The sequence below is a fragment of the Solanum pennellii genome, chromosome 2, assembly GCF_001406875.1.
Source record: "Solanum pennellii chromosome 2, SPENNV200".
In the NCBI taxonomy this organism is placed as follows: domain Eukaryota; kingdom Viridiplantae; phylum Streptophyta; class Magnoliopsida; order Solanales; family Solanaceae; genus Solanum; species Solanum pennellii.
This window is the reverse complement of record NC_028638.1, coordinates 15,943,843-15,966,916: the sequence shown is the minus strand read 5'-3', so window position 1 is coordinate 15,966,916 and position 23,074 is coordinate 15,943,843. Positions and strand designations below refer to the sequence as shown.

The following is a 23,074-nucleotide window of genomic DNA, read 5'->3' as shown; positions in this document are numbered from 1 at the left end:
TGAAGCAGTTGTGTAGGATCGGACGTGTTTCTGAACCGTGGGAGAGATGACCGCAATCAAACATGATCGGATCTGGCCATCCACGGCTTTCCAGGCGGCATGGGCCGGATTGGTTTTTTCTGATTTGTCCGTGGCAGTGATGACTGCCGGCGGCGGTTCTGTGCTTCCATCGACGTATTTGAGAAGGTAATTGGCCTCAAGGGCTGTAAGAACGGTGATTTTCCATGTAGGGTAATTTATGTCTGATAATTTTTCGGGAATCAGGGCATGAAGATGCCTGAGAAGGAGTTTAACGCCAGAAGGAAGTGAATCGAGAGGATCCACCTCGGTTGTCATGGCTGCCGCCGCCCAAGAGAAGAAAGGGAACAATCGGTGCCCTAAAGAGAGAAAAAAAAAACCTAGAGAAAAGAAGATCTAGGTTTTCTGGCTCTTGATACCATGAAGGAATATTGATTGTATTGAAGTGTTAACCTAATAAGGGAATACATGGGAGATATATATAGGAGATATAGGAAGGAGTACTAATCCTAATAGGACTAGGATTAAGGAGTACTAATCCTAATAGGACTAGGATTAATACACAGTAAATACTAATATTATTTAATACTATTTATTTAATACTATCTGTTACTAAACTTAAAGGAACATGCAGCGGATGAAACAAAGAAAAGAATGAGCCTAGCAAACCTACTGGCATATGGCGCCAAGCCTTGAACTTCAGAAGGCAGGCCTTGGTGTACAGTTGGCGCGGGCCTAAATTGTTGAAGGCCAGCCTTGGCGCTATCATGGCGTGCTGCCCCAGGCCCTTCCCCAACAACTCAACGAATTTTCAAGCTTAAATAAGGATCACAAATTAATTTAGAGTTAAGAAATTTCTGCTAAACTCTTTTGATTCTCAACCCAAAATCAGACACAAGAGAACTTTCACACAATTTTTTTGGAAAACATCACTTTACCAAATCAATAGGGTTCATGTGATACCAAGCATGAACAACACCATAAGATTCATTAAACAACATAATCAAAACGTTAATAGTTAAAGAATTAAATTCAATATCAAGAACTACAAATGGATCCTTTAGATGTAACGATTTTTTGATTAAATTGAAATGTAGGGCGCGAGGACAAACAAGTCCAACACTGTGAGAAGCCTTACATACCTGGAAAGAACAAAGGTTCTTGGAGAAAATCAATGGAACTTTGAAGAGCGCTTGAAACTTAGTTTTTTCTCCTCTTGGAACCTTGCTCTAATTTCTTTAAGTGTTGAAAAACGTGAAAAGATGATTGAACATTATTTCAAGCATTAATTGGATGAAGAAAAATGTGGCTAGTATTATAAGGGATGGGAAAAGACCAAACTACCCCTTTAAAGATGATTGAAGTGCCTTAAAAGAGAGGCTTCACCAGAAGAAGCATAACTTTTACTCTGAACTCAAAATTAAGCGAATTCGATACTGTTGGAAAGAGGACTCAAAGACCTTTAATTTTATAGGTTGTGGGTCACCTAATTCTTTATGTGCTAAGAAATATGATCGTCTGAAGTTGAGCCAAGTAAAATCTCATATTGAAACTCAATCGGTAAGAAAACTTTCAACTCAACTTTGTGATAGGGGATTCTAGTGATCTTAAATCATATCCAAAATCGTTCCAACACTAAATAATTGATCTTAACACCTAAGAACAGTGGGGGATTCAGGATTTTCAATAAGGTGATTTAAAATTTGAAGAATAGACACACGAAATAGCCGAAGATGGTTCGATATCTACTATGTATATCTAAAAAGTTATTTTATATGTGTATAAATTATATAATTCAGATGAGTAAGAATCACTCATTACGATCTTATCACAAATGAAGAATGATTCAAGTCTTAGCTATGAAATTTTCGGGATGTTACAAAGATGCATGCTATTTAAGTAGAGAATGAGGTTTTTTCTGTAACTCATTAGATATAATTAGAATAGTGAATATGATTAAATTTCTATTTAGTTAAGAAAATATTTAATGAAAAAGTTAAGAAAAAAATTCAAAAAAATAAGAAAAAAAGATAAATATTAATGAAGGCATATAGAGGTGGCACATTACATGTATATGTTTCTCCTTTACGTAGATATAAATATAGATATAAATGTATAATTTTAATTTAATTTTATTAATTCATGTAAAAAAAATTGTATTATAAACTATTTGTAATAATTCTTTTGCATTATTAAGCATTGAATAAATAATTCCATGTGAACCAAATGAATTAGCTTAAAATGTGTACTAATTAGTGTTGAATTAGCAAAAACGCCTGGAGTGGTGTATTTTAGCAGGTCCCTGCTTAAACCCTAAAACTCACCACCATCACCACTACCACTACCACGGCTATACACGCCTGTGCCGGAGAGCAATGAATGGAGTCAATTACTGAAGCTACTTTGTTCTACTTAGCCATGTTAATTTTTGTTCGTGGCCTATTAGGTATCACATTCAGAAAATCTGACCGTGTAAGCCATTTTTCGTCTCCTACATTTACTCCATTGATTCCATTCTTCTTTGTCAACAACTTTCTTTGCTTATTCAGATACCCATTTTCCACAAATACTAGTAATACTTTTTTGGATGCTAATTCCATTAAGAATATCATAAGGGAAGAGAAATGGGAAGATGATATTAGGATTGCAAGACTTTTTGATTCCGCTTTAGCTCCTCTTTGGGTCTCCCAAATTCTATTGGCATTGAAACAAGACCCAAGGTTAGTGTTGAGGTTTTTCAAGTGGGCAAAAACACAGACTGATTTTTATCATACTGCAGAGGGTTATTGTATTGTAGCTCACATTTTGTTCTACTCTAGAATGTATAGTGATACATATGATGTTCTAAAAGAATTGGTTACCTTGAGTAATGATAAAAAAGTATTGCCTTGTTCTGATGTACTTGATGTTCTTTGGTCAACAAGGAATGCTTGTAAGCTAGGGTATGGGGTGTTTGATGCATTATTTAGTGTACTAATTGAGTTGGGGTTGCTTAAGGAGGCTAGTGACTGCTTTTTAAGGATGAGAAGTTTTAGAGTTCTTCCCAAAGCACGATCTTGCAATTATCTTTTGCACAGATTCTCTAAGTTAGGTGATAAGAACTCATCATTGAAGTTCTTTGATGATATGATTGAGTCTGGAATTGTTCCAACAGTGTATACCTACAATATAATGATTGACTATTTATGTAAGGATGGTGATTTAAATGCAGCAAAAAGGTTGTTTACTCAGATGAAGGATATAGGCATTGATCCAGATATTGTTACATACAATTCTCTCATTGATGGAATTGGTAAGCATGGGGAGCTTGAGGATATGGTTTCTATCTATGAAGAAATGAAGAAATCTAAATGTCTTCCTGATGTAGTAACATACAATACATTGATCAATTGTTTCTGTCGATCTGGAAGGATGGCAGTAGCATTTGAGTATCTGCATGAGATGAAGAGAAGTGGCTTCAAGCCGAATTTGATTACCTATAGCATATTTATTGATGTTTTTGCTAAAGAAGGAATGTTACAAGGAGCTATCAAGTTCTTTGTAGACATGAGGCGGGTAGGTCTTGCTCCTAATGAATTTGCTTATACTTCGTTGATTGATGCTCATTTTAAAGTTAGTAAAGTTGATGAAGCGTTGAAGCTTGTTAAAGAGATGCTAGAGGTAGGAGTTAAGTTAAACGTCGTGACCTATACAACATTGGTCAATGGCCTTTGTAATGCGGGGAATATCAAGGAAGCTGAAGATGTTTTTAGGGTCATGTTGAAGGATGGGATTGTCCCAAATTTAGAAGTCTATACTGCTCTTATCCATGGGTATATCAAATCAAAAAGGCTAGTGGATGCTTTGAATATTTTGGAACAAATGAAAGAAAATAATATCAAACCAGACACATTACTCTATGGAATAGTTTTATGGAGTTTTTGCTCTGACAAGAAGTTTGAAGAAGCCAAAGTTTTATTTGATAAAATGAAGGGACTTGGGATAGAGGGAAACTATGTCATATACACAATACTTGCCGACGCTTACTTTAAGGCTGGAAAATCTGTAGAAGCACAGGCTCTGCTAAATGAAATGCAGGAAAGAGGTATTTCCCCTACAGTTGTGACGTATTCTGCATTAATTGATGGCTTGTGTCGGCTGGGATTTGTCCAGGAAGCAATGGACCATTTCCATTCTATGCCAAAAATGGGTTTGCAGCCTAATGTTGTGGCTTATACAGCTCTAATTCATGGCCTCTGTAGAAATAAATGTCTAGAGGCTGCGGATAAGATGTTCAATGAAATGCTTGGAAAAGGTATACATCCAGATAAAATAGTTTATACATCCTTGATAGATGGAAATCTAAAGCAGGGAAATATTCAAGATGCTTTAGATTTACGAAGGAGAATGACCGTTAGTGGTTTGGAGCTTGACCTTCATGCCTACACTGCTTTGATTTGTGGGCTTTCAAAAAATGGCCAGGTGCCTCAGGCGAGAAGTTTTTTTGATGAGATGATTGAGAAGGGTGTTAAACCTGATGAGGTTGTATTTTCATGTCTTATAAGAAAATATCAAGAGATTGGTAATCTAGAAGAAGTTCTTGCATTGCAAAATGAAATGATGAAAAGAGGCCTTACGACAGTTACAAGTGACGTTGCAGTTCATAATATGCAAACCTGAATAATTGTATTTTGGTTGTCTGGTTACATCATTGACAGAAGAGGTCGCAATTATACTCAGTGCGCTCTCCTCTATCTAATTCAACCCCATTTCAATACTGAGGTAAGTTTCAGTTCATTCATGTATTCATTTGTGCTTACATGTTGACTAAATATAGCAAATAGAAAAACTAAGATAAAAAGCTCAGTGTTCTGTACAGATGATGTTTTTTTTGGTAAACTTGCACTTTGAAACCCTGTTAGATTCCGTTTCCTACTTGCACAATTCATAGGAACCTTTTGTGTATATCCAAGAACTTCTTCCATACCGTTCACAGCACCAGTTTAGTGCTGCTACATCTGTAAAATACTTTTTTAAGTAAATGGTGGTATAGGACTCCCTTGTCTAGTTTCCTTTTAGCTGCAAAAAAGGATGCATGGGGTACAACTAAATGGAAGATTTTACTTTCCATACACAATGACTTATCCATGTTATCCATAGGCTGTAGCCAAAACCTTTCTTCCAAAAGAGTAACATGACCAAAGACCTTCTTGATTTCCATTCGCACAATTCATGTAGATCTCCTTTCCTGATCTCGAGTCGACCATCTCGTTTGCTATAAGGGATGAATCTAGAATGTCTCCCAAGTCCCAATAAAAGTTTTCTGGTATGTGGAGATGAGCTTGTTAGTCACCAGTTCCAACTTTCCATCTAGCTCCTTTGGCTATTATTTATAACTCTCTCCACCACCATTTTCTATAGTATGAGCACAATAAAGGAAGATTAAATTTTTCCCCAAAACTATTGTATGTGTCAGATTTATTGCTTAAAATGAGGGTTATCCACTCTACTGGAAGTATGTGTTTCGAGGCATAGGGCACACCAGTTCTAAGTTAAATTATCCATGAAGTTTAGTTTATGAGGGGTCTTATAATTGGGGAAGTCAAATCAGTGGTGATTCATAATAAGTTAAAGATAAGTTGCCCGAGACTGAGTACTGGCAAAAGACAGAGGCAGATGGAGACTTATCCCTTCTTCAATATGGTGGGCAATATGGAAAGAGAGGAACTCTAGGTGTTTTGAGAGCATAGAGAACAGTGTGCAGAAAGTGAAGCTCACCTGCATTTTGCTATTATGTTTTTGGTGTAATCAATTATACTCAAATCATATTGTCTCTATAATTGATGTTTTAGACTCAATTTAGCCATAGAGCAGTAAGAATTGTGGCTTTTGTATATAAGGTTACAGTACAAACCCATGTACTGTTTTGTGATATAATACAACCTTACCAAGTTTAAAAAAAAAAAAGTTGCCCGAGACTGAAATGTGAACCTTTTGTTTATCCTCTCTTCTTTTTATATTTGTTCCTGGAACTAGACTGTATTCTCTGTATGACTTGTCCATTGTCTACTAATTAATCAATATCATCCTTTCAATTCTGTTTATTTGTGTTTGGTTCCACATCAAACAATACATCTATAGTAATTGTTTCACATAAAAAAAAATGTAAGCTAGATACTTCTACCAAGAATAAGTATTCTAAGCACGATCCCAGTTAAGGTATGAAACGACCCACTGGTTCTTTTGTCTTCCATAGGTGATATCGCTTAATTTGGTGTAATCCTTACTGCAGGGTATCGGGTTGTCTCCTAGGTTTGGGCCTGCCCAGAAATAGAGGAAAGGCGGTAAGTTCATAATTGTGCTTAATTTTTGGTTGGAAATGTTGCATTATGGTTTGATTGTCTTATTTTGTTTTTGGAAAGAAAATGGTTACAGATCATTCTAAATATCAAAAGAAAAAGAGAATTAACGCTTCTGGTTTTTGTTATTAGTAGACTACTTTTGTGTGGCAATGGAATAGGCTAATCAACCACTCTTAGTTTTAGAAACTATGCGAGTTATCCCCTTTGTTGGCTAATAATGTCCAACTCTGAACTTTTCTTTCCTAAAAAAGTTGTAACATGCTTGTACTTCGTTAAGATTTTATGAACTTATCAATTAAGTTGTTGAGTAGTAACACTTAGGCTTAATAAATACTTTTTTTTTTTGAAATAGTTAACTTTAGGCTTAATACATACTTTACCCCTCAAAGTTGGAAGAAATCATTTACGCCTCTCCTTTGTGGGTATCCTTTTACACGCTTTATCTATTATTTTCTGTAGCAAAACCCCCCACTAAAATGTCATGTAGCGTGCGTGTCACTGTCATTTACCAATCCAACTAGCGCCTGCGAGGGTAAAAATCTGTCAAAATCCCATTCTAAAATATTTAGCCACAGGTTATTTCTTCTCTTTAGATGTTATATATATTTTTCTTTTGAACAAGCTCCATCTATTTTCTTCATTCTTGTTTTTAATTTTCCTTTTTTTTGTTTTCTTTCTTTGTTCCTTTACTTCCGCAATAATTCTTTTCCCTGAACTCTTCGCGACAACATTGCTCCGGAAAAAGCCAACTGTAGGTGCACACCTTACTATTGCCCACATGAACTAAACTATGGAGAGAGCAGCCACTAGAGGTGCACATTCTACTGTTAGACACATGAACTCAACCACAGGCCAGCTGAACTGTATGTCACTTGAATGCTTGATCACCAAGATTTCTCTGGAGGAAGTTAGTAAGAAGTAACGAGAAAGCAGGAAGAAGATAGAAAAGAAAAGTCAATGGAAATAGATCGTTAGCTTCTCCTATATGCAAGGATCATTTTTATCTTATTTGTTTTACTTTTACCTTCTTCTTTTTCTGTGTTGGTTATGCATATTCTGATTTTGTTTTTGGTTTTAAGTTTGTCAATGGGAAAATGGATTTGGTGATGGTGAATTTGGCTGAAACAAAATTGATGGTGAAAGGCTAGAGGATTATAGGAATGAAAGTAGAGAGATATCTACCATGACTGCTAAGATTTGCTCTATAAAAAATTCAACCAAGAAAAGGCAATGGGAAAAAAGGGGTTTCACTAGAATTTTTTTGGAAATCTAGCTAGGTTAGGACCTTCGTTCTGAATTTTTTTTACATCTTATTTTATGACATGTTATGTCAAGATCGTGAGTGCTCCGAGTCGTGTATGTCTAAAGAGTGGTCTTAGATCATCCAAGCATGTTCCCAAAGATGATTTTCCGCTGCCGAACATTGATTGAATGTTATACTTCAATCTTAATTTGATTGTGTGGCTGACTGCACATTAATCTTAGCATCCACATATTTGTGATGCTCAGCTTGTCGATGTGTTGGAATTTAGCAGTTACATTGATTGTCGTATAAAACTTATGTTTCAACTTGGTAGGCACCCTCCTATCACATAACACTCCGGTAGCATTTTTTTCATTTTAGTCATTCAATTTTGAGGGAATAATTCACTTGCACTCCTGCTAGCACTATAAAAGTTTTGGTCTTAACGCTATTACTACTACTGTGCAGCGTTTTTTCTGGTTTGTAGAGTCGATTTTCTCGTTTACCCACAACGAAGGAGACGCTCCCACCATGCAAGCAACCATGGGTCATAACACACTCTTCGCACAACAAGTCCACATAAAGTTGACTTATTTGCTTGGCCAATTGTCAGGTATTTTATTTCTTAGCATTCTCACAGACTTGTTTCAAAATTTCAATATATACACAAAGCGGGGGGTACTCTGTTGTTGGCGATTGGCAAAAGGTCGGCAAAAAAGTGATTCATCATGCCCAAGCATGAGCGGATCACTTTTTAGGAATGGTTTATAGGTCACCAAATTCCCATAAATGGATAGAAAAATGGGTCTGATCAAGACCTCGCAAACAACGATGCTCCTTCTCTTTTATTTTGCTCTAGGGGCCATCTTTTGTCATATCTCTTACCTATGGTTCAAGAAAGGGATTTGCTGGAATGATTGCAATGAGACACACCAACACCACTACTTAAAGGTGGAAATGGAGTGGACGGAGGATGACGGAGCAATCAAGCTTAGACAATTTTCCCTTTCAGCGACAAGGGGTGAGCTGCTTCAAGCGAAAAGTGAAAGTGAATTCCGAACTTGCCCAATGTCATTCAAATCAGCCTAAAAAAGCATTCCGGAAGCTATAGGCAGTGCCTATGTTTTCTCTTTCCCTTCTCTTGTGCAAGGCGTGTGATCGATTGAAAAGTTCCTTCCCCTTTTTGCTAGGTAGAGGGTCAATTTCAAACAAAATGGAAGTGGGTGGTTTAATGCTCTCTTGAAAGCCAAAATAGTCGTGAATGCTTTCTGTAACATGTTCACCCACCATTTCAATCTCCTAGAATAATGAACCTAGGTCTGTGAATTGTTTACGTATAGGCCCCATAGTCCTATCTATTCTCACATAAACTTTTTGCTGTTCTTATTCTGGCACAACTTTTTGTTGTTGTTGATAACTTGTAGTACATATATTTAGTTTTACCTCTATGCTAAAGCCCTTGCTTTCTAGACTTTGGCTCCTTAATTAGTTAAATAAGCTTTTGCTTTACACCCTCGCTACGATCTTCAAGGCTGAATATATGCAGTGACTTAAAATTGTTTGTGTTTTTCATTTAGATACTTGTACTAAGCTTTTTTCCAATTAAACATGTGTAAATCATGAAAACATGGTGTAAGACAACATTGGCATCAATATATGTTTCATGTTCAGTCCTTTAACATGAAACATGATTTTTTCAGGAGCTCATTACTGCTTCACAGTGGAGAGCTGGAGGAAGATCAAAGTATCACTGAACATGATGGATCTTTAAGGAACTTCTACAACAATGTGACCATCAACGTAACTGGAAATTTCCTACCTTAGTTTATTTGTAAGTGATGAAGCCATATTGGCTGTTGATTCTACATTTTCTTATTCCAGTTTTCATGAACCAGGTATATCCCATGAGACAGCAGAGCCGAAATCTTTTACATTGTCATGGACTTTGCATGAAGTTGTTTTAAGTCCTATTGATTTTGAGGTCAATTATCAGCTCAATCTTGACACGATGAACTGAGCAAGAAGAAGTTAAGGGAACTTTCATGAAGGTTAAATTTTGCTCTTTGCTGTGGGGAAGAACTTGAATTAGTGATCAATGACATGAAAACAATGCTCTTTTTCTGAATGGTATTGGTGGAGAACCATTCGGTTTTCCCTGGAAGCAGCTATTAGTTATACAGATGTCACCGAGGACGAGGATTCAAATTCCAGTTGATGCAAGAAACACTAGTTGATTTCTTCATTTGAGCTCCGTTTCATCATCGATCTTGTGCCCGCTTCATTCTTTCTTGAGGAAGCCATGGATATAATCCGGTGGAAGTTTTTGAGTTTGAGATGAACTCACCAAGTGGATATGTTTGTAGGTCGCAGTAACATGTAGTGCTTTGTCTTCAATTGAATATTTTACCTTAAACTTGTGTTGTTTTTATATAATATCTGCAGAATTGTAAGTACCAAAAAATGTGGAAAAAATGAATATAATATCTGATGTGAGAGATGTGGTGGGTCAATGCCCTTTCTATATATCGATAGTTCGATACTAGTAGTATCTGGACATGAGCAAGTTATTAGAATAAATTATATTACTACTAAATTTAATTGCTTACAAATTTTTTTTATGTATTTAAATATACAACATTTATCATATCATATATTATTATAAGTGGGAAGATTTTAAGTTCAAAATTAGATTACGAAAATACCCTTCACCAATTTTTTATTAAAAAATCTTTTACTAATTTTTAAAATTAAATCAATAATGACAATTAAACTAGACCAAATACATGATTAGCTGTTACAACTTATCATTTTTCATTTCTTAATGAATTTGATTGTTAAAACTTTTTAGCTTCTACCGTTAAACACATTCATGCACAAACCTTTCATTTACTTAATTTCTCCCATTATAAATTGGATAAAAAATATTAATTCAACACACTTTGTGTTTCATCATCTAATAGTTCTTATGTGAGGAGTAATTTTTCATTGATCACTATTTTTCTTATTGATTTGTGCCTTAGTTCATTTTTTATTTTCATAGTTGTTGGGGAAACACATAATCTAATAGCTCTTGTGATATTTTTTTTATTAGTCACTATTTTTCTTATTGGTTTGTGTCTCTTCATTCATTTTTTTATTTTAATGATTGTTGGAGTACTTATATCCGAAGGAACTTCAGCCTTGGGGCTTAGTTCTAGCTAGCCTTACAAGTTGCTCATCATTCCCCAAAAAAATTGTTGATATTTATGTTCTAGACAGAAAGCAAACACTAAAAAAAGTTTTTTTTACATGCAAAAAAACACATATAGGAGTACATAGACAATGTTGAGCAATTTTATATCTTAGACCTATATAAATTATAATAGTAACAAAGCTCAAACGTGCAAGGCACGTTTCTAGAACTAGTTATTTAAAAGAATAAAGGATAACTACTTTTATTACTGGTTGCATAATGCATTAGTACCCAAAAAGATATAGTTGATGCATATGTATGTTGGGTTTGACAGCCAAATAAGTACATCATTAACAATTGTAATCTTAAAAATAACCAAAAGAAATTACACCTGCCTTGACAAAACTTTAGCAGAGAATCAGAGTTGATGACAAATTTCAACCCAACAGATCACTGCATGGGTATAACCTAAATCTCTTCATATTTGTAGGCAATAAGCATTGAGCTAATGCAAAGAGGATTTCAAGCCTTAGTTCTAACCTTTTGTGTGCTTCTATCAGTCAATCCATAAGAATTGCTCTAGTTGAGAATTTATCTAATCACATCGTCGATGCGCTTCCCAAATCATCAAAATAACATGAATACTACTCAATAAAGTCACAAAAATATTACAGTAGCATTTCTTTTTGATACATTAAAGTAACTGAATAGTAAAGTCACAACTTCAAAACAGAGACGCATGATATTCTGTATGCCCCTATTAGCTTATATCTGAAGGAAGGAAACATAGTGATAGCATGTTCAACTCTTGACAAAATAGAGATCAATATATATATATTATTTCCTTCCCTTTCCCAAAACACACAGACTACTAAACAAGTCATCAAATACCTCCACAAGAAGGAAATATTATGACATTGAACACAAGGTTGGGTCTACCAGTCCATTCAAAGATGCAAACATCCCCAACTTTTAGCTTGTTGTCCACCACAAACTCCTTCCAACCAGTACTAAACTTTGCGGTTTTTATTCCAACACTGCATTTTACAGTCCATCGTCTCTTGCTTGAAACTTCAAGTACCACGTCACTCTGTCTAGTGGAAAAAAATTTCCTAGCTACTGATGACGCTATGCTCTGTCAGTTTAAAGGATATGCATTATTATCATATAGAACAAGATTGCTTCAGATAACTAAAATATCCACGAATAACTATCTTACCAGTTGAATTGGGCCTCTAGCAAGAGACACATACGATGGTTGCATAAAGCTTAAGAAGAATGAATTTTCAGATGTAAATGCTTTTGCTTTTTGATATGCCAGAACCATTTCTTTGGCTACTACTGTGCCCATACAAAAAGACGTAGATTGCTGCCCATGCCTCAATGTGTCTTCCCTGAGTTTTTCTGCAAAAATTCAAGCCAACACGACTACAGTTTATTGAAATGATCAAGAAAGTACCTTTAATGCATTCTTAAAGTTAAGGCTATCATTTTTAGTTGACACTAGAAAAATACTCACTCACCTTTCACTTTTGAAGTGATGAGACCATCGGAATCGCCTTTCTGCTTCTTTTCAAGATTATGTTTCCTACTGTGATCTATTTTGGTTTGAGGACATGGTACTGAATTATCAGATTTGATTATCTTGTTTCTAAAACCAGAAACACCTCCATCTGTTGTATGCTTTGGTTTTCTCTCGTCTGCACGAAATATAGTGACATCTAAAAAGGGCTGAGTGCCCTTAATCAGTTCAAATACACAGACATCACCACTTTTTAACTTATTGTCCAGCACAAATGCCCTCCAACTTAGGCGAATTCTCCCTTCTGGTAGCCCCAGATCATATTTAACAGACCAAGATCCCCTGCCAGCAGCACGAAGCACTAAATCGCCACATTTCTCCCATAAATATTTCTGAGCATATGAGAAACGCATGTGCTGCCAAAAGAGATGAGACAGTAAAAATTGAGCATAAGCTGATCAAAGTATAAGCAAGTCTAAAAAGTAGCTTACCAGATTGTATGGTCTTGAGACATATGATGGCTGCATAAAATATATAACAAATGGATTCTTCGACCTAAAAGCTTTTGCTCTTTGATATGCTATGGTCATCTCTTTGTCCAATACTGTCTTTCTCTTAGCATTAACCATCTTAGTTTGTTGCTTGTGCATCCTGCAACTTTCTCCGCTTTCTTCAAATAGAAATTCAAAATCAATGTATTACTATACTGAAATGTCATGTAAGCATATGGTCGATTCTGTTAGTAAGCCAGAGTTACCAATTCCTTACTTTTGGGTTTTCTTGTGAAAGACGGTGAAGCCACATCCTCTGCCTTCCTTGCTGGTCTCCTTCTTTTACTGTCATTTCCTAACGGACAATGGCCCAAAACCTTAACAGAATGCTCAATCTCAGTGCCTTTGCCATGTTCTTCTGTAAAAATTCAAGCCAATATAACTTTAAATAAAACGATCAAAAAGTTCACAAGCACAGCAAAAGTTGTACACTCCAAACTATCTTATGAAGAGAATTAAACTTTATCACCATATGAACCTTCTGGATGGTGCTTTCATTTATTGGTTTTTGACTACTTTGGGTTGTGAACATGGAACAGAATTATCACCTTTGATAACCTTACTTTTCCTATCAGAACGCCCTGGCACTTCTGCTACTATAATGCTCCCAGCTGCACGAAATATTGTGACATCTACGAAGAGTTGACCGCCTTTAATCACTTCAAATACACAAACATCACCAAGTTTTAACTCATTTTCTAGCACAAATGTCTTCCAACCATAATTAAATTTCGCACTTGCTGTTGTAATAGTGCATTTGACAGACCAAGATCCACTGCCTGAAACACGAAGCACTAAATTGCCATCGTTCTCAAGGAAATACTTCCTCGCAAATGCTGACCATATTTTCTGCCAAAAGAGTTGGACACAGTAATGGCATGAATCCATATGGATCAAATAAAGATTTTGGCAAGTCTAGAGATTTTATAGCATAGTTACCAGAATGTAATGTTTGGAGATATACGATGGTTGCATAAAAGATACAATGAATGGATTCTTCGATTTAAAAGCTTTTGCTCTTTGATATGCTATAGAGCTCTTTTTGTCCGTTACTGTCTTGTACTTATCATAAACAATCTTGGATTGTTTCTTGTGCAACCCACAACTTCCTCCGCTTTCTTCAAAACAGAAAACCATTATCAATGTATTACTACTAAGTTGACATGTAAATAGAAGATCAATTCTTACTTTTGGTATTTCTTGTGAAAGAAGGCACCACTGCATCCACTTCAGGTTGTTTTCTTTTGCTTCCACGTCCTAACGGACAATGACCCAAAATCTCAGTGCCTTCACCTTGTTCTTCTGAAAAAAGTTCAAGCCAATATAACCTTAATGAAACGATCAGAAAAATACTAGTACGACGAAAGATGTACACTCCGGACTATCTTATAAAGAGAACTCAACTTTATCACCTTTAATTTTTAAGTTGAGACCATATGAACCTCCTGTATGCTGCTTTGATTTCTTGGTTTGTACTACTTTGGGTTGTGAACATGAAACCCGTGGCACTTCTGCAACTATATTGTGTATTAGTGTGCTCCCAGCTGCACGGAAAATTATGACATCTACAAAGAGCTGTCCCTTAAGCACTTCAAATACACAAACATCGCCAACTTTTAACTTATTGTCTTGCACGAATGCCTTCCAACCAGAACCAACTTTACCATTTGTCATTCCCAAAGTGCATTTGACAGACCAAGATCCAATTCCTGGAACACGAAGCACTAAATTGCCATTGTTCTCAAGGAAATACTTCCTAGCAAACTTCAACGGTATGGACTGTCAAAGGAGATGGCAAAGTAAATTAGTTTTGACGATAGTACAATGGAAAAAAGAAAAATTAGAGCACCGCGAAGTCCATAAAGATTACATCTTGTAGCTTACCAGATTGCATGAAGCAGAGACATATGATGGCTGCATAAAAGATATAGTGAACGGATTCTTAGATTTAAAAGCTTTTGCTTGTTGATACGCTGTAGAGCTCTCTTTTTCCATTACCGTCTTGTTCTGATCGTAAACACTCTTGGAGTCTTTCTTGTGAATCCTGCAGTCTTCATTAAAATCATTATATTAATACTGAATGAATTTAGGTTACATACAACAACAATGTGAAGTTTCTTTTCACCATTTTTACAAAGATACTTATTACTAGTAATACTTATCATAAAGATTTTGCGACCTAATAAGTGACTTGATTGTGTAATTAGTTGTACAATGTTGGTGCACAGAACTTAAAACTCGTAGTACTAAATTATCATGTAACAAGTTTGATTATCAATTCAGGTCATAGCCAAAATGATCCTCACTTTGGCCCTTTTTTGTGAAAGAAGGTGAAGCTACATCATCCCCGTGCCTTTTCCTTTTGCTGAACTGTCCATCGCACAGGTTTTCAAGAGAATGATCAACAACTTTTTCTTTCAACTTCTGGCGTCTTGGAGTATCCTCCATGATATCAACATCCGACTCGGACAGGTCAATTATTGGTGCATGGTGTGTTTCATGGAAATGGAAGGTGCGTGAACTATATGGATATTCGATTTCTGCTGCACTCATATCAAATATAGTGACATCAAAATGGGAAGGAGTGTTGTATCCAAACATCAAAAAGTGTCCACAGCTTATCGAATAATAGTCACAGAAATCCTGCCATCCTTTGGTAAACCAAATATGACCTTCAGAATGTCGCAATTCAACCTCCCACACTTGTCCGGTGGGAACCTCAAGATACACCGGGCTTAAAATGTCGTTGCAACATCTTCTCTCAAAGTCATGTGGAATACTCTGCATGTGTGCAATGGAAATCTGGACTTAGTTTCATAAATCTCGAAATCAAAGACAGTAAAATAGAGTACCAATTAATCCTAAGAAAATCCTGCAAAATATATTCTTTTGTTTCCCATAACTAACTACTAAAACCAAAATGCCAACACCGTAATCTATTTAAGCAAACTAGAACCTCATATTATTTTCAAAATGCACTGCTCATCAACATTTTTGAAGAGTCCGAGCAACATAGACTACAAGTAGAAACACAGCTACAAACAACATTTTTAAGAGTCCGAGCAACAAGTAGAATAGACACAGATACAAACTCATCTAGGCAACATATGTTCAAAAATGAAATAATGGGATTTCATGTATCAACAATGTAAATGTAAATATGCATAAACTTGATCATTTTATACTATTATTGAAGCTTTTTCCCCCTTTAATGTAACTATATGCTTGACTCTTTCATTAAAATATACACCAAAAATAGCCCCATGACTCACACAAAACTATAAGCCTAAATTTGTCATCAATCTTTATTAGTATGTTTTTTTTAACTTTATATCTGATAACAGAAATCAAAAGAATAACAAAAAAAAGAGAGAGTACATACTAGATGGATGCGTTCATGTTGAAATAATATAATCTTGATGAACCTTGATTGCACAACAGTGTTGTTTTTAGTTGAAGAAGATGAAGCCATGTTTGCATCTGTCAATCCACCTACCAAATGATATTACTACTACTAATATTGTAGCAGAAATGCCTTGCCTATTTGTTTCTTTCTTAAATATTCAATATTTTTTCGATATTCACGTATGAGTCTTAGTAAATTCGAGTATTGTTCTCTATATTTTGTATTCTCATTTATGTAATAAATTGTCAATTTACTAAATCACGTTAAATTTTTTTTTTTTGATAATTTCTCATTTATTTTCTTAGTGGTGATTTTTCAAAGTTTGTGTTGCTAGCTTACACCCAACACATATTTCCTTCATTTCACAAAGAATGACATGGTTTGACTTGACACGGAGTTTAAAAGTATAAAGAAGACTTTTGAATTTTGTGGTTCTAAATTAAAGTTAGGTCAAATGTAAAATTGACCTTTGACTTATACATGTCACGTGGAAAGTTGTTACAAAAAAAAGAAAAATTTAATTTTTTTTAAACAAACTAAAAAGAAAAGGAGGTCATTCTGTTTTAAATGGAAGGAGTAATAATTATTTCGGTCCTAACAATTTTATAGTTCAATCTACCAAACATCTCCTTATTATCGATCAAATCCTACAAAGTTATTTTTAATAGTATATTTTCAAATCAAATCCATCACTCAATATGATTGGTTGAGAATAGAACTGTGGAGGCAAGTAGATAATTACAGTGACCTTTCGTTATTTTGAATTACCAGCATGTTCCCACAACATAAAAGTTATATTTTTGTTCGTTTCAAAGTATTAGTTTGATTATAATTTAATATGATATTTAAGATTAGTTTTTTAATTTTGTAGTTTTAAATTGAAAGATATATAAAATGCATTTAAGTATATTTTAATTTTTTTTTTGTCTTAAACATGTCATATCAAAAATTAATATTAAAGAATTGTCAAAAAAAATAAATTTTAAAATAACTAAAAAGAAAATAGGATAAAAAATTAAAACAGAAGAAGTACTGTCCATGGACATTCACTTCGTCAGAAGAATTGAAGTATTTACTTTTTTTTTTTGGAATAACCATTATTTTATTTTAAATTAATGCTTGATTATAAAATCTCTAAATTTAGTTTGGACTGACATTTTAATTTTGGTTAGTAAACTAACTTTCGAAAAATATAACATTAAAAAAAAAGGAGTATATATTGCAATTGAAAGGTGCAACCAAAATGTAGATAAAAGTTTGCGGCCTAAGTCATATACAAGCCCTTAAAGTTGTCCGCACATTTCAGTTAGACACCTTAACTTAGGACAATACATATTGAACACTTTAATCTTAACAAATTTATATTTATTAAACACAAAATAAAAATTTGTGGGAAAACATAAATGCGTATGTCTCAAACATAAATACATAACAGATAGACCAATAAAATGATGACACGTGGCAATTAAAAAAAAATTAAAGAAAAAAACAAATTATTTTATCAACCCCCCGTCCCTGTTCATCTTCGTCAAAATTTGCTGCCATTGTAAAGTTTTTCACCCATTTTGAATTTTCTTTAATCACTTGCTACCATAATTATCTTAAAAAGTAACGACTTTTGCTTAAAAGAATAATCAATTAATATTATTTTTATAAAAAAAAAATAAAGCTTTGCTACAACATTTGAGTTTTAGATCTATTAACTTTTAAAAAATTAAGGTAAAAGCAAAAGAAAAATAAAAAAGAGTTAGAGAAAGGGACGCAAGAGTACTTAGAGGATGATTGCAGTGAAGAAAGTGAAGAAGAAGACAAGTTTTTTCATTTTATTTTATTTTATTTTAAAAATTAAGTATATAAGTTGAAAAACAAAAAAAAAATTAAGATTTTTAGTAGTTATACGCGCTCAAGGAGAGTAGAATACACTATTTTTGCCATTTCATTATTTTGTGTCTAATAGGATTAATTTATGAATAAATAAGGTGTTCAATAGGTACAAGCCTTAATTGAAATGTCTAAGTAAAATATGTGGACAACTTTAGGTGGTTATAGATGACTTAAGCCAAAGTTTGCAGATCACCAAGCTATTTATGACATGTGGGATGAAAATAGTTTGCATCCATTTTAATGGCCATAATGGAATAAGATTGCATGTTCACACTAGAAATGAATTTTATTTTGTCAATTTCACACTTCTTTGTCAAATTTGAATCTCTCTAAAAAAATTAAATTAAATTTTCTTTCTTAATACATAAAAAATGCACACATACACCACATTTCCGTAAATATAATTAATGTTGATTTTTTCCATATATATATATATGTATATATATATATATATATATAGTCAAATGATACTTTTTTTTGTATATTACTTTACCTTTTAAAATATTTTTATTCTTTTAACTTTAATATATTTTAACTGAAAAATAAATGAAAAATCATTTTATTTTAAAATAAAAAATATTATAACATTTTTTTAATTTTCTGATCAAATTCTCTGCTCGTTTAGCGCTTTCCAATTTATTATTACATACAAATATAAATTGTCTCCTAAGTATAATATGAGAGTGAGAGGAAATTATGTATGTGTGTTCAATTTGCATGACCATCAAATCTTCTTCTTTTTTCTTATAATTAACAAATTTTTTTTCTTTTCATTTTTTATTTTCATTGGTGAAACTGTAAAAAAAGAAGAAGAAAAATTACGTAATTTATTAAAATACGAATCTTATTTATTGATTTGCATGACCATCAAGTCAGTAAATTACTTCTTCTTTTTTCTTAATTTTCATTGGTGAAACCAGTGTTTTAAAAGACTCTTATGGAATTCGCATCGGGGCTCGCTCAGGGGCGGAGCTCTAGCAACACGCCTCGAGGTTCAAGTGTGGGACTTTGTTCTACAAGACTTACGTCCTAAGCGTCCGATCGTACGCCCTAAGCACGCCCAACGCTCGGGACTCACCTAACATATTTTACATAAATTATGTGTTAAAATCTTTAACATACATCGTTGACCCTCATAATTCTTGAATAAATGAATGATACATAACTTTTTAATCTATAAAGATAATAAGATTGAGAATAACTCAAACAACAAATGTAGTATCACATATTTACTATTTGGTAATACCATGAAGGTAATTATATAATACGTAACATTTCTCTTGATGTTATAAAATAAAGTGTTAAAATTTAATAACAAAGAAACAGAGAGAAAGAGTAGTAATATTTTTCTTTCAATCTTTCAATATTTTGGTGCCTTTGTATCTACATATAAGATGACTATATATAAAAAGCAAGTATATCCCTAATATTTCAAAGTCATGAAAGAGATCTTTTAAGTCCTAATTAAACTCCTAAAGTCATACTTAAAATCTTTTAAAGTCATGAGTGTAAATTTGATACATGACATCCACACCACATTATTTACAACACTCCCCATTGGATGTCCATGTAGAAAATAAAATCTAGAAGAATAAAAGAGAGTGTACATAGTTATTCTTAATACGCATTATTTGCTGACTCATTAAAAATCTTATCAAGAAAAAATCCAGTGGGATAAAAATCTTGATTAAGGAAAAAAGAGTGCAGCGCGTATTTACTCCCCCTGATGAAAACACCATTTAATATCTCGAAGACGACGCATTCCAATTTTGTATCTCAATTTATCAAAGGTTGAAGTTGGCAATGCCTTAGTAAAAATATTTGCTAAATTATCACTTGAGCGAACTTGTTGAACATCTATATCACCATTCTTTTGAAGATCATTAGTTAAAAAGAATTTTGGTGAAATGTGTTTTGTTCTATCTCCTTTAATGTATCCCCCTTTCAGTTGAGCTATACATACAACATTATCTTCATACAATATTGTTGGAACATCTCTTTCTAAGAAAAGACCACATGTTTTTTGAATGTGTTGTGTTACTGATCTCAACCAAACACATTCTCGACTCACTTCATGGATAGCTATTAAATCTGCATGATTTGAGGAAGTAGCAACCACAGTTTTTTTTTGTTGAACGTCATGATATAGTTGTACCACCACATGTGAATAAATAGCCTGTCTGGGATCGACCTTTGAGGGGATGAGACAAATATCATGCATCTGCATAACCAATCAATTGTGACTTGGATCCATTTGAGTAAAACAATTCCATATCAATAGTCCCTCGGAGGTATCTGAATATAAGCTAAACCTCATTCCAGTGTCTTCGTGTTGGAGAAGAACTAAACCTTGCTAACAAACTTACTGAGAAAGCTATATCAGGTCTAGAATTATGAGCAATATACATTAATGCACCAATTCCACTAAGATATGGTATTGCGACACCAACAAGTTCATCTTCATTTTCATGAGGTCGAAATGGATCTTAATTAATATCAAGAGATCTCACAACCATCGGACTACTCAATGGAATGTGATTTATCCATGTAAAATCTTTTTAATTTATTCTCAGTATATGTTGATTGATGAACAAATATCCCATTTGCAAAATATTCAATTTGTAGTCCAAGACAAAATTGTCTTTCTGAGATCTTTCATTTCAAATTCATTTTTCAGACATTTTAATGCCTTGGAAAGCTCCTCAGGATTTTCAGTGATATTCAAATCATCAACATATACATCTATTATGACAAATTCAGATCCAGACCTTTTCATGAAGACACAAGGACAAATTGGATCATTTTTAAATCCTTCTTTCAACAAATATTCACTAAGGCGATTATACCACATTCGCCCTGACTGCTTTAATCTGTATAAGAATTTCTGAAGTTTTATTGAACAAGTTTCTCAAGAACCATTGTATGCTTCAGGCACTTTTAATCCTTCAAGAATTTCCATAAAAATATCATGGTTCAATGAGCCATATAAATCGGTAGTGACCACGTCCATTAGGTGCATTTCAAGATTTTTATGAACTGTCAAGTTCATTAAATACCAGAAGGTAATTGCCTCCATCAAAGGAGAATATGTTTCTACATAGTCAATGTCAGGCCTTTGCGGAAATTTTTGAGCCACAAATCGTGTTTCATATCTTACGACTTCACCTTTTTTATTTCGTTTTTGCACAAAAACTCATTTGTACCGCACTGTCTTGACACCTTCAGGTGTTTGGATTATTGATCCAAAAACATCACGTTTTTCAAGTGAAGTTAACTATGCTTGAATTGCGTCCTTCTATTTTGGCCAATCATTTCTCTGTCTATATTCATCGACATATTTTGGTTCATGATCCTCATCTTGTTGCATTATTTCAGTAGCAACATTATAAGCAAAATGTTATCAACCACAACATCATTTCGGTTTCACCTTTTTCCAGTTGAGACATAACTTATTGAGATCTCTTCATTTTCATTATTTTCGTATATCTCAACATTTTCTGTTGTCTCATTATTTGTTATGTCTTGAGGCTCCCCTTGAGTACTTGCTTTCATATTATGATCATTTTGTCTCTTTTTTTCCGAGGATTTTCATCCTTAGAACCAATTGGTCTACCACGTTTCACACATGGTCTAGACTCATTTGCATTAACAGTTTGTTCTGTCGGAATATCAACTCGAACTGGAGCATTTGCAGCTGGAATATGAGATTTAGCAACCATTGAAAGGTTAGTAAATGCATCTGACAGTTGATTTTCAATATTTTGCAAATAAATCATCTTTTGAACCTCTTGTTCACATTGATTTGTTCGAGGATCTAACTAATTATGTTTCTCCCTAATGTTGGGTATTCAGATTCATCAAAATGACAATAAGAAAATCTTGCTGTAAATAAGTCTCCAGTCTTGGGTTCCAAATATTTTATAATGGAAGGAGATTCATACCCAACATATATTCTCAATCTTCTTTGGGGACCCATCTTTGTGCATTGCGATGGTGCAATTGGAACATATACCGCAGATCCAAAAATTTTAAGATGAGATATATTTGGCTCCTTTCCAAAAGCCAACTGTAATGGGAAGAAATTATGAAAACTGGCTGGTCTTATGCACACAAGTGTTGCTGCATGCAAACACATTTCCCCACACCGAAAGAGGAAGTTTAGTCCTCATTAGTAATGGTCTAGCTATCAATTGAAGACGTTTATGTAATCATTTAAAATTTATTAAATATAAATTTATAAAATGATTCGGATTAGTAGATTCAAGAACAAGCTTTAAAGCCCTTTTCAAATATAAATTCAAGGGCTTTAAAGCTTGTTCTTGAATCTACGATTAACTTGAATTTGAACTTTATCTTGATCTTGACTTTTATTTGAACTCAAGGGCTTCGAGCTTGTTCTTGAATTCGGTGGTCTTGATCTTGATCGTTCTTGAACTTGAATGCTTGAATTCTTAAACTTGTAGCTTTGTAGAGAATTAAATGGCGTTTGTACCACAGAGTTTCTCTAGCTTCTTGTTTAGAATTTTCTGTCTCTTTTCTGAATTATGAGGACCCCTATTTATAGTTTTAGAATAGAGGAGTTGCGATTGGAATAGGATTCCATTCAGCCAATCAGATTAAAGTGACATGGCATTTGGGCTTTATGGAGCGGGCTTGTCATCTTTGACACATGTCATGATTCTATTGGTTTTCTTATTTGACTTGGCATGCCACATCATCTGCACACGTGGCGCCAAGATGGGCTCTAGAATGAGATGAGATTGGGTTTAACAAATTGGGTTCATCCAATGTAGCCCAAATCAATTAATTTAGACTTTAATTAAATCCATATTTATTGGACTTAAATATTTAACTCAATTATATCAATCCACAATATTTATTTGGATTAATATATTTATGAATTCAATATAATCCGAATCATTTTATAAATTTATATT

The 23,074-nt window shown here is 34.0% G+C and overlaps 2 protein-coding genes across 3 annotated transcripts; one reads left to right on the top strand and one right to left on the bottom strand.

Moving 5' to 3' along the window:
• The first annotated feature begins 2,232 nt into the window (after window positions 1-2,232).
• LOC107009179 (putative pentatricopeptide repeat-containing protein At2g02150) lies at window positions 2,233-10,127 on the top strand. Of its 2 annotated transcripts, XM_015208459.2 has the most exons (5): window positions 2,234-4,779; window positions 6,290-6,341; window positions 8,071-8,215; window positions 9,303-9,402; window positions 9,498-10,127. In XM_015208459.2, the coding sequence occupies exon 1, from the start codon at window positions 2,398-2,400 to the stop codon at window positions 4,675-4,677; it is 2,280 nt and encodes a 759-aa protein (XP_015063945.1). In that variant the 5' UTR covers window positions 2,234-2,397; the 3' UTR covers window positions 4,678-4,779; window positions 6,290-6,341; window positions 8,071-8,215; window positions 9,303-9,402; window positions 9,498-10,127. The 2 variants fall into 2 exon arrangements, with proteins under 2 accessions (XP_015063946.1, XP_015063945.1); XM_015208460.2 differs by lacking the exon at window positions 6,290-6,341 and having other exon boundaries at window positions 2,233-4,779.
• Window positions 10,128-11,398: 1,271 nt separating this feature from the next.
• Window positions 11,399-16,372, bottom strand: LOC107009644. The gene is made up of 12 exons (XM_015208992.2): window positions 16,230-16,372; window positions 15,154-15,628; window positions 14,732-14,898; window positions 14,260-14,626; window positions 14,036-14,149; window positions 13,787-13,965; window positions 13,396-13,696; window positions 13,065-13,205; window positions 12,788-12,966; window positions 12,298-12,712; window positions 11,994-12,178; window positions 11,399-11,909 (listed from the first exon to the last, which is right to left on the bottom strand). The coding sequence occupies exons 1-12, from the start codon at window positions 16,317-16,319 to the stop codon at window positions 11,658-11,660; spliced, it is 2,865 nt and encodes a 954-aa protein (XP_015064478.1). The 5' UTR covers window positions 16,320-16,372; the 3' UTR covers window positions 11,399-11,657.
• Between the last annotated feature and the right edge of the window lie 6,702 nt (window positions 16,373-23,074).

What these genes read in the sequence shown, in the direction of transcription:
- LOC107009179 (XM_015208460.2), top strand. Translation starts at nt 2,398, where the DNA reads ATGGAGTCAATTACTGAAGCTACTTTGTTCTACTTAGCCATGTTAATT.
- LOC107009644 (XM_015208992.2), bottom strand. Translation starts at nt 16,319, where the DNA reads ATGGCTTCATCTTCTTCAACTAAAAACAACACTGTTGTGCAATCAAGG. An exon ending in AACATGAACGCATCCATCTA is followed by an intron (nt 15,629 to 16,229) that starts GTATGTACTCTC and finishes GCACACATGCAG; the next exon opens with AGTATTCCACATGACTTTGA. An exon ending in TCTCTGCTTCATGCAATCTG is followed by an intron (nt 14,627 to 14,731) that starts GTAAGCTACAAG and finishes CTCCTTTGACAG; the next exon opens with TCCATACCGTTGAAGTTTGC.